Below are 13,290 nucleotides of genomic sequence, written 5' to 3'. Positions count from 1 at the left end.
TTTAAATTTTTAAATGAGTCAAACTTTGGTAAAATGCATAAATAGATTTTTAGATCGTTAGTGGCTTTCATAATTCTATTGTGGGGGCCGGGGGCCATTTGTTTGCATAGTTGGTTACTTCTGTATTAGGATAAAATGTATTATTAGATCTAGTATTACTCGCAGGAGCTCCATACTAGTTGGAAGAAAAAACGATTTGGAAATTCATGAGTTCATGACTTCATGACAGTCAATATTTCCAGCGAAGAGCTTATACAAAATATAAATTTAAGGGTTCAAGACACTAAAAACACCATAAAAAGAAACGAAAATGATTTTGCTTTTTAATTTAATTGGCATAATAAAGTGTCGACATTCAGAGCCATTAATTATCACGATTAGTTAGTTATTAAATATTCATTTTATATATTTGCATAATGCTTGAAAAATTCAATGATAGTTCTTCTATAACCATTGATTTTTAAACTTTAGTATATAGTTTATATCATAGCTATACATAATTTTTAATCGTCTTTATTATTCCATATACTATATTTAGGACATACAAATAAAAACACGCAACTTAAATAATATAACTAAAGGTATTTAATACTCTCATTTCTCCACGACTATAGGTATTTTAGGAGGTATTTAATATTTATAGTGAAATATTATATCATTTTTTTTTTATATATAAAATGTATAATACGTAAATATCTAAATTAATCACTTACAGTTTTTACCAATCCGTATTGCATGCATACTAATGTCATATACTAATCTACGATATCATAATAAGACAATAAGTATCATTGTTTTTATAATGTATACTTTTTAAAAGGATAGAAAAAAAATCGTAAAAGAAATATATATAATATATAAATATATCACATTGTGTTACGTTTAAAACACATTAAACGTCTAAAACCTTTTTTTTCAAACCGACACTGTCGACATTATTTGAGGATGATTTATATTGTGCGTACATTTTATTATTTAGAGAATATTTTCTACATTTTATTGCAAAAGCCGTAAGACTTTAATATAATTAAGGTGTAGAACTACAACTCGTTGTATTTGAAACATAACGTCGTCTTGAAGGGTTTTACATTTATTGGCTCGTAACAGTTTTAATTTAAAAGATTACTAGAAAGCATCCTCAGACATTATTCTGTCGCGGAATAATAATGAAAATTCTAGAGAATTGTAGCGTGCAGCGTAGGTAGAAAACCTTTAATCAAGCTTAGGGCCCAAGGAAAAACGTACTCGGCCCGAAAAATATTAGACAGGAATTTTTCCTGAAGAAAAATTTCCGTGACACCCAAGCACGTTTCATCGTCAGGTCGCAAATGATCCTCGAACAACGCAAATGCGTGACATACTCCTTCAGTCCTGCAGGTGAATACATGCATATATATAGTAGAACACTTACGCGTACCACACCGAGCATGAATGATGAACGTAATATTATATACTGCATAAAGTCACGAAAATGTTTAATTTTTAATCTAATTTGTATAGAACAAAATATGATTGTGTCAGTACTATTATACGGTTTTATTGACACTGCATAGTAGACATAGGTATAGACCATCATAATGTTATTTATTTTTTTAATGTTATAAAGCATCTACATCGATAAAATTATGATTTTCCTTTAAATCAAATCGTTGTTAGCTTACACGTAGAATTTACATTTATAGAGAATTTCTAAACTAACCTTTTACGTAAAAATTTTTTACCGTGCACTAAACAATTATTTACTAACGAGTTTATAACATTTATAATTAATGTTATCAGAAAGAATCCACATTTGGTACGTCGTTTATCCATTGATAAAAATAATTGAAATTTATTAGAAAAGGGAGAGAACGCTTATGAGGACACCGAACCCGCACGCGTTGTCTCTGTTTTACAAACGTACCACATACCAAATCTGCGTTTAGAACCACAATTTTGAGTTGTTACTATCTTTAATATTTGAGTGAAGCGTAAAAGTATAAGTATATCATAACACCTCTTGAGCTTTATAAGTATTTTAATTTAAAAGCTAGTTAAGAGTATTAAAAAAATTTTTAATATATTACATATAAAATAATAAACGTGATAACGAATTTTTAAATAGCACCCTGAACAATTTCAAAATATGGAAATGTAGTGTTGTTACCCCGAGGTCTTTATATACAGTTATAACTCGCATTAAAAGTGTAATATTTTATAAAGACGTTATTACTAACTTAAAAATATTAAGATATCAATAAAATATAAATATACCTATATCAAAAAATGTCAAGTCTATAAAGCGTCTTATATTATTATCCTTTAAACTTGATAATAGATCAATCCACTCTAGTATTAAAGTTAACAATACAAAATTGGTTTTGCTGAACCTGAATTCGCTGTATTGTAAGTTTCTAACACGGAGGCAACCCCATGCGGGACTCGGGTGAGATGTCCTCTTGAGTTATTTATCCAAGCTGATCCAATACTGACGAGAAAATTGCATTTGCAATACTCTCCGGAATCGATCAACCACAGGTTTGAATATGGTTTAATGGTTTCAGATATTTGTTTTTTACCCTTCTCCGACGTATATATTATATATTATATTGTAATTCCAAGCAAATATCTGGAAAAAATGTACTTGGACTAAGTCAACAAAACACAAAAATATAAAATCATTAGTTTGTCAAAGACTTTTATTATTTTAACTGGATCCATATTTTACTTATTCACATTTTTGCAGCGATGTTTACGCATACTATACACGGTTGATAAAAATAAAACACGTTGTTCTATTTGCATATTCAAAGAACAAAAAAAAAATAACAAAAAATATACTTCTTCCATATTATAAACTGCACTATCATGTTTTTATATATAGGTATTATATACAAATATAGAGTTCGGGTATTAAAATAATACGTAATATATAATATAACAACGCATGTCCTATGGCTCTTACTTTGAATTCCATAGAAATAGAATATTCAACGTACCATAAATTTAGAAGACGAGTGAGGTCTCTTTAACATGCAATACACATAAAAAGGAATAATTTATGCTCGTATTAAAGATCTTTACCTGTGATCATGCATTTTGGCTGATGTTTTATATTAGGATATCGAAGCGTGGGGCGATATATGTGTTCGAGGTACACGGCTATATTATATTACACGCTCGACACACGATTGTTTTCGTAAAATATAACAATGCACATCACAATTATATACCTATACAGGAACCTATATATATATATTATATGTATTTACTTTGTATTATTATTTTATTTTTCAAAAAATAAAAAATACGAACAAACAAACCATTCACGCTCCAAGTGCGTGCAGCATGCAGAGAGAGACGAAAAAAAAGTAGACCGTTGTAATTTCGGAACTGAGATTTCGGGTTCGCGTTTATTTATATGTTTGTGTGTGTGTGTGTGTGTGTGTATGTGTGTGTGTTTAGAAATAGTGAAAATAATAATACGGACAATCGTACGCGAGCATCTATATAGTCTCTTTACCGCGAGTTTGAGAGCGTCGTCATCCGATCGATTGCATGCTGTGCGCTCGCTCGCGCCGTCGGAGCCGGCAACCCTCCCCACCCAAATCCTCGCGCCACAACCCTCCCCCGTCCGGGCTATTTTTAACGCCGACTCTGTGTGCGTCTATATCTGCTCGCGCGCGTATATACCCTCTGCGACTTAATGCCCGACCGCCGCCGATTGTTATTGTGTACACTCGTAAACGATGTTATATTGTATCATATACACGCGGTGCACGTGGAGACGAAGAGTGATCGAGCGGACGTGGAGGTGTAATATTATACACACACAACAACACTTTCGTAAATGTGTGGGCGTGAAGGGATTCCGCGGGAAAAGCGTACGACGAAGACAAATCGTCTGGTCCGTCATCGGCGGCGGCGGAATATGGTCGGACGGCGGCTCGAGGGGGGGAGGTGGGGGGGGAAATGATGGGAAAGAAGAAGAAGCGGAAAAAAAACGTTAACCGTGCAGACGTTTATTTGTTGACGACGTGACGCGACGGTGGCGGAGACGGGGCAGCATTAGTGGAATGAAAGTGTGCGCTGCTCGTTTGCGTCTCGCGCCCGCGTCCAACTCTCCGACGGATATTATTGTTACGACAACGCGACTGATACGATTATTATTACCGTTGTATTGTATTTATAGGCACAATATTAAATTACTGCCATACTAATATGTATATATATTTATATATATTTGGGTCACTGCACAGTCGAATGACGCACTCAGCGATCGACGAAGAATAATCCCGATGGGAAATAATAGAGCGAGTTACTTAGCTCTATATCAGATATATATACAGTGTTATCGAGTCCTAAACTTTTACCCAAAAACATAAAAGTTTGATTATTTATATGTTTCTTTATAATATATATATATACATATATTCTGTATAGAATATACATAAAAACCGGTGAGTATAGGTGTCATATATATTGTATACGAATATAGGTATTCAATAAATGTTTACGTTTTTGGATCACATAATATAGTTATGTCCGTTAAGAAAAGTCTGAAGAATTGTGATCAAGATAGTGATTGAATGAAAAAGAAAATAAGACAGTTATATATGGTCCATTGAGATTTTGAGAAGGATATTGGGACGATTGTACGAAAATAAGAGTTATGAAGCAGCTACAGAAATACAAAATAATTTATAGATTTGAGTGATTTAACGGAAAATTGATCATGATAGAATATTACGGAACGCGGGAGAGAATTCGTTTGGGAGCTGAATCCCGTGACCAAATCTATGGTAGGTACCCAACAGTACGCAACAGTCGATATTACGATGAACCGTTTACAATAGTCATAGGGTGACGAAAGTGTAATGATCGTCATTATGTGGGTCACGATGCTGTTGCCGACGGGGTTCACTTAATGTAATGATGTGGGTTAGGTATAATTGTCGTAAGAGGAGTGAGAGGAGGAGTTGTATACGACGACACTCGTGGCATATAAATCACGAGGGCCGTTATCTTTTTATTTTTTTTTTTTAAAACAATTCTACTAAGCTTTAACACCAGATTTAGTGTACTGCCGACATAGGTACGCGTATAACTTCCACACGATAGATCGGGGAGTAATTATGGACGAAAAATCATCGCCGGAAGTCCCGAGGAGCCCAACGATAAATCACGCGTTGCTGTGCACATATATAACGTTTTTGCACCCACCACCCACACAACGCCGTGGGTATACTGCAGGGATTTAAAATTCTCGATCGGAAACCATTGATTTCGCGAGTGACGTATTCTGTTGTAAATCTTTTTTATCAGTATCTGTGTATTAGGAACATGTCTTTTCGACGTTCATTCAAATACGCACCGCGATATAACCAGCTATCGACAGGAAGTTACAAATACACGACAGTTGTTGTAAATATACGTCTTTACAGATTGTCGATTTTGTAACGTCCGTGTCTTGTAATAAATTGCGATGAATCCGATATCAACGAATAAATTCTACAATTTATTTTCAGTTTGCACATTAATTTACCATAGTTTAACTTTAGAAATCAGACATTTTGGACTAAACCATTTAGTCCGTAGGTTAGACTTATTTTTAATATCCGCACAATATGTACGGTGATTTTATATTTTAATAGAGTAAACGGTACCAACATTTTTGTGATTTTCTAAAATCATATGCAATGATGCACCAATGCACACTGTACCGATGCAAATGTGTTCCTTTTAATCTACCTATATTGTAAAAATTAAATATAATTCGCATCAAATAATTGTTCGATACAACTAAAATTCAATGGAACATTAATTAAACAACTAACAGGTTATAGTCACCGAGTTTTGCTTATATTATGTTTATCTATAGTCGACTTTAAAGCTGATTTCATCCGAAATAATTTATATCCTATATTATTATTTATTAAAACGCTGGAATATAGATAAATCCGTATGATTTCACGGTTCAAACTAAAATATCGAAACAACTTACTCCTGGGTTAGTAGAAATGTTAATCATTCATAAGCCCAATTAGACCGCGCCTTGTGGGGCTAATGAAGCGTTCTTTTGTTTTGAACACCGCTAGTTCTTGCAGGTAGTTTCTTCCCGATAATTGACCCGAATTTGTTGCTCAACAATCTGAAATAACAACGCGTATGCAATAATTAGATTACATCTGTACAGTATATCCCTTAAATATAATATTAATAAATGTTGGTTTACTGAAACTCGTATACGATTGAGAGAAGTATTTACTGTTAAGACCTATCAGCGTTAAAATTCGTTTTATGTTACTTTGAACCGCCGCCGTCGTATAATATATTATAAATTTATAAATAACGCCATTTCTAGTCTTCCCGATTACCTCTATACCCGTGTAATAATATTTATGATAATGTTATTTGAACATCGTTATAATATAGCTCAAGAGTCGCCAACCAGTCGATCTTTAGATGAATATTGGTCGATCGTATAAAAAATGAATTATACCAATATCGGCTGAGCATATGCCTAACCTTAAACACACTTTCACGTTTTATATATAAAGCAAAGTATCTATTTATTAGAGAAGAAAAAATAAATACGATTTTCCGACGGAGAAAATATAAAATAAGAATATTACTATACAATTCATTATTATACGCTGCGTGTAATTATTATGTAAATAATATACCTGATTATAAGTAGTGATCGATGACCAGGTACTTAACATTTTTAAAGTAGCTCACTTGTTGGAAAAAGTTGGCGAACCCTGTGATACCTTATGAACGAGTAGACGTTATTGTTTATGCACGTCGTGTTTAAATACTTCACTTATTTAATATAATATTATTATAATTTTTAATCGAAATGTGCTATGTTGTTGCGTCAGTAATTGTTGTCATGATAATTATAGTCGGAATTTAATTACATTAACCAGCAACCTTTTTTTAATTTGTATTATAATTATTGTTGTTTTTGTTATTTTAACTATAATACTAAAATAATTGGATTGAAAATTAATCAATAAACTTTACGTTATGTACGGAAACTGAATAAAAAACTCATTCATTAAATTGAAGACGGCGCATTGTGTATGCAATATTCAGGCAGATAATATGTTTAGATTTAGAAGTCTATCAAATTCGGAACCGAATCACAACAAGAGCGAAGAAGTTTACAACTTATAATAACTAACTCTTAATCATAATCTCAACACTACAATAATCATTTAAATAGTAATATTTGGCATAGTCGTAAATTCAAATAAAATAATTTGATTAATTATGATTGTGTAGTATGCAACACAATATAATTAAGAATGATGATAATAATTAAATAAGAATTTAATAAATCAAGTTCTTAGAGTTAAAAGATAATACCAAGGAATATGATAGTTAGTAGTAAACTATATTTTTGATTAGTAGATTTTTTAATTAGATACCGTGGGCATTCAAAAAGTTAGTTACAGAACTTTCTAATTTTTTAAATGATAATAAATCATTTTATTTAATATTCATAAAAAAGTACTTATTGCTTACTTTTCCTATTTTAACTCGAGTTATCATTTATTGATACTCGTTATTTTACTAAGAAATGTAATATTATTATTATTATTTTTAAATTTAAAAACATTTAATGTTTAATCTAATTTCCGGCCCCGCGAGTCGTTGACAACTGTATTTGTCTATCAACGATAGTAATTTATGTACATAATTACGTTTATGTCTTATGACTTATATCATATATATATATACGAGGGACGGAGTGGCATCAACCGAGTGGTTCGATCCCGGCTACGGGCGGCATTTTCTTCGGGCAGTCATGGTGTCCGGAGAGAAAGGCCGCCATCCCCCACCTGGGCATGGCAGACATACCTACGGGCTACGGGTGCCCACTTAAAAATTAAAAATTCTACGAAACACAAACACTCACGAGCAAAAACTCACCGTTCTAAACCTTACCACCAGCACAATACAACCCTACAAACAGCTAATGGCCATAGATGCCGGGCTTAAGGATCAATAAAAATATATATATATATATTGTTTTATTGATAAATATTATGAAATTATTAATTGTTATATATTTATAGTTAAGATCGCACATACTGTGGGGAAATATAAACAACGTTCCTCAGAGAAAAAACAAAAGTCATATCATTTTTTGATTTTAACTTATCAAAGATTATTTTTAATTGCAAAAAAAAATAAAGTATTTCAGCAAAGTTTTAGTGGATCGAACATATTGTATAACAATGACGTGGTCAATTTGTTTTTTTAAATATTTTCTCCAAATTTAGATAAAAAGTAATTAGACATTATTTTTATTTTATTTTTTATAATCAACTGTGTTAACAACAATCGGTCCGTTTATAATATGTTATTGTTGGCATGTATTTTATATGTGAACATTGAATATTACAAATGGGTTAAACCGTTGAAGAGGATATTTGGTTGATATTCCAATAATATATAAAACATAGGTACAGATGCATAAATAAAACGATTACGCCGTTATACAGTTAAGTGCACTGTACGGCATAATGAAATAAAGCTACCACTTGAACGATGGGTTCGTGTAATAATAATATAGCTATATGCGTATGTATAATACTTTACAGTTTACATTACCTATACTTATAATATAGGCTGACCAATTTGCGTTCAGTAGAACCGTTTTTGTTCAACGTCGTTATTATAGCTACGTTGATTTGCACAATTTGTTTGTTTGACATTCGAGTGATTGGACTTACACTATCCAACTTAAAAGTAACAGTACGTGTGTTTTTTTGGCGGTATTTTGCGACAATTAAATTTTTAAACGGTTTTTTCCGCATTTGTGAATTATTGAAATATTTTACATAGGTACCCTACTCACACTTATCAATGAAATTTCGTAATAAACGATGTACAACCACACATTTTGCTCTTAATTTAAAGTTTGATAATAGGCGCTCTGTTATCAAAGTTAACAACAGTACGAATGTACGACACAAAATCGGTTCTGTTGACTTCAAATTTGTCATGTTGTATGTTCGTAGGACGAAAACAACACATTATGCATGTGCAGTGACGTCATCTTGAACGTTGTTTGTTCCCCTAATATTTTAATCTAGAAATGTCCTACTTTTTTTGGTCTTCAGGTAGATATATACCTCTGAACATAATAATATACTCGTTCAACGTCGTTTGTTGGTCATGGTATATCTCATCCTCCCCAAAGGGATTTACGTCACTCAAACTATAGGGACGTAGATTTTAATGGTTTCACAACCAACATTTTATTATTCTAAGTTTTTACATTATTTTCAATTAAATAAGATTCATCAATTAGACAGATTAAAAATGACAAATTTTTCTTTTTTACACTTTAATATTTTAACTATTACCTATGATAAATTTGCATTGCATTATCGTTAATTGTTCATTTATAGTAGACAATCTGTTATTATAATGTGTAATTACTTCAGTCTTCCGGTTAATTTTAAGCATCTGGTTTTTTATCTTTTTTAAGGAAAAACGTTTAAAAAAACTATAATGTGATGATAAATTAACTACTGTATAAGATTATACAAATGTATATTATAGTAAAATTGATTTAGAATAATATGTGTATACTGTATATATACTATTGAAATAATGTTCATTTTTACAAAACCAATATTTATCACTTAACATAAACCTAACCTTTCAAGTATACTATAAAATAACTTTAGTTATAAATTAAAATTAATGTAATTTATTTTATAACTTATAGTTAGTGTCCATTTTTTTTTACTTGAATTAGAGAAAATTAATATTATATATTAATATGTAACAAAAATATACGTTGAGTATAGTAAGAATGTATAATAAAATAGTATTTATATGTTGTTAAAGTTTTTTATTTTTATGGGTGGTTATAAATTATAATGCATCATATTAATGTATCCATATTGTTTATTGCCAAACGTAGAAAACAGTTTATATAAATTCAAGTCAAATCTTCAATTTATGCTATTATCAATCATTAAAATCGCTTTATTTTTGTATTTGTTCAATTTCAAAATCCATCATAAATATTCAAGAGGAATTGGGTAAATTACTTTCTCTCGGATAAATATAAAGATAACCGTTGGCGCGATTTATACGAAATAATTTATGGTAATAATATTTATGATTCAAACTCAGCGCAGCGTCTTTAATGATTTCAGTTACCTATTTTAATTTTACGTCAAACAATAATTAAAAATATTAAATATCATTTTCATATAATGATGTGAAATGGAGGTTGTATTATTTGTTTTAGAATACACGTTTTATTTCATGCACAGTCCACGACCATACAAAACGACTACATAATATGTTTTTATGAATGATAAAAAAAACGACTCTTTTAAGACTGTAAACAAATATTTTGTATACAAACGTGGTGCGTAACTCGTTATGGTAACAAAGCGAATAACGAATGTTGTAAAATAAATGCTGTGCAGATGAATGATTGAAAAAAAACCAATAAAGAGCTTTTCGTGGTCGTGCACCGTATACATTGTAGAACCAATTGACAGAAAAATAGTACGTGAGTGGTAAAAATAACAAGATGGATAAATTAATAGTCAACAAGACAACACCGCGACCTATTTGCAACAGGTGTAGACTTAGGCGCAAGACATATTATTTTAAACGTGCTAGTTAAATAAAATGGAATTGCATAATGTTGTATACAACTTAACAATTTGTATACCACTAGAGACTCAAAAATACGAACAATGCATAATCTCAAAATCGATGCGGAAATTATAATAATAATAATAATAATACAGGTAAAGAGGAAACCATAACCGACGTAAGCTTTGTGTTTAGTCTTGCCAATGAAGAGCCGCGAGGTTATAGATTAATCGGGTTTACTGGAGCGTTTTCAGTTTGTGGGGCTTTATACGTCATTTTATTCTGGTCGATGATTAATATTTTCGGTGTACAATAGCTGCACGCTCGTCTCACAACGGACACATTGCCTTTTAAACCTTTCCATGCGTTACACACCATAACGACGTCGAAACAATAAATAACAAACGAATAATAACTATACGCACTGTTCGGTCCAAATTTATATTCCAATATCCTGCGGAGGTATGCGTATTGATTTAGAACGAAATAATAAAAATTCGAAGAACACGCTATATTCGTCCGGACCAAGATACAGCGGTGTACTTTATTATTATTATGAATTTGAAAATAGCTGGTATAATAAATCGTGGCGTTCAAAAACCAATTCACCTTGAAGCTCGGTCAACATCGCGTATCCTACCATTTTTTATACGTATTTCTATGATCGCTGGTAGATTTTCCACGCACATTCCTTCTATCTTATATTGTAAAATAACCACGAAAATACGGTGAAGGAAAAAAAAATTATTAATATCATTATAAAATGTGTTAGCCTATCTCTATTTGTATGAGTACGAACAGTGTATATAGGTAAGCGTATTACCGTATTGATGTGTATATTCAATATTGTCTTAATTTTAAAAGCCATGATAAATTAATAGTATGTTACAATTATAAACTGTTGTTCAGTGTTCATAGAATAATTCTACAAACGGAACTATTGGTAATAATATTATATATAACTAATGATCATATTAAAGTGTTCAAATGAGATATTTCAGTTAATTTTTTATTCTATTTTTTTTGGAAAAAAACTACCAAAAACTACTATTATTTGTTGTATAGTTGACGTCCGATCTATCGAGATATAATTTCACAGAGGAGTCAAACGAAAATTTTGACGCACCACCCAATTAAGTTTTAGAGATATAGTAAAATTTAAAAACAAACGCTGTAAAACCAATGGTTATGTTTAATTTGTAGACTCATAATAATAATAACAAAAAAATGCAATTAAATAAATATTTCTGAACGTAATTCAAGCCGTAAATACTTCTTTAGTACTTCTAAAGACAAATATTAATATAATTTTTATTGGACTATAAAAATGATTTATTTAGGACATTTATGCGCAGCAGCTGATACCGTCGATCAGTCACTTAAAAAAAAAAAAAATGTATTACAAAATGTTAGTTTTGTTTCAGATAAATCTTATACCACAACGTGGAGGAAAACGGTGAAAACAACTTTTATGATAACCGACACCTTGCATCTCATGTGTGTATATCTATTACTATTACTATACCTACTATTATATAGATATAATTTATTGTAAGTTGTTTAAAAATTTGTCTTTTCCCCTCGAACATATTAAAACGACAGACCTCGAGGTGGGGGGGGGGGGGGGAGTGACAAGAGCAATATTTTGACAAAAAAAAAAAAAAATACAAAATAGTTCCGATTCCGGATACTGCGTATAGATTTGACACAATATCGTACAATAGTTATGCGTCATATTGTGCTGTGGAGTTTTCCGTAATTTATGAGTGAACGTAAAGATGCAGTGTATTGTGTATAATATAATATAATAATATTGTTATTGTTGTTGTTGTTCCACAAGAGCTCGCGTCGATTTTACGGCGTGGGTACCTTCATAACACCGAAACGAGGAGGACCCTCGAGCGGCAATATTATATACCGAGCAGTGCTCGTCGATGATTTCGAGTGGATTATATGTTTTCGCATACACATACTCGCACATATTGTTATATTTTATTGTTTACACTGTTGTTATCTTTACGGCGTATTATTATGTTATGTGTTGTTGCGCATCATATTACGCCGTTATTCTTCTTCTCGCAAATATTAGGGCCTAAATGTAATCGCGAGCGCCTATGACTATATAATATTATATAGACCGATGACGCTGCTTTTGTAATAATATTATGTCTGACCGTCAAATAACATAACGGAAATAGCGAAGTATTGCATGGTTGTATAATATAATAATAATAATAATACTAATGTATAGTGCCGCGACATGTTTATGATTTTTTTCCCGACCAGACGCAGACAAATTTAACCGAACGGCGCCTAGAAATCTGCGTCCAAGACATACAAATCGCTGTAATCCTGTGCCCTAAATGCACACTGCGCATGGTATAAGCTGCGTTACACAAGTTTCAACGCATAACATTTACGGTTACTCGATCGTACTCCGATAAGTTTATCGCGGACGAAACAGTGTAGACAATAAGGTCCGTATAATAATATACGCGCGAGATACGTATCTGCGGAGTTTAATACTGTTTGTTGGAAAATAAAAAAAAAATTACATAAAATACGCATACAAATTATATAACGCGATCGTCCGGCGCGGTGTGTTATACGCAAACAAACAAATTGAAAGTTTTGGAAAAACTCATTTCGAAAGACATAAAATATTATCAC

General features: G+C 31.7%; 1 protein-coding gene across 1 annotated transcript in view; it reads right to left on the bottom strand.

Moving 5' to 3' along the window:
* LOC132938019 (melatonin receptor type 1A-like) overlaps positions 1 to 13,290 on the bottom strand; it is a 131,937-nt gene that overhangs the window by 74,599 nt on the left and 44,048 nt on the right. Inside the window, exon 2 of the mRNA XM_061004671.1 lies at positions 5,984 to 6,130. Within this exon, the coding sequence (XP_060860654.1) occupies positions 5,984 to 6,010 (27 nt within the window). The 5' untranslated portion in view covers positions 6,011 to 6,130. The remainder of the gene's footprint in view (positions 1 to 5,983; positions 6,131 to 13,290) is intronic.

This window comes from Metopolophium dirhodum, chromosome 2 (assembly GCF_019925205.1).
Source record: "Metopolophium dirhodum isolate CAU chromosome 2, ASM1992520v1, whole genome shotgun sequence".
Classification (NCBI taxonomy): Eukaryota; Metazoa; Arthropoda; class Insecta; order Hemiptera; family Aphididae; genus Metopolophium; species Metopolophium dirhodum.
This window is presented reverse-complemented; position numbering and strand designations above follow the sequence as displayed.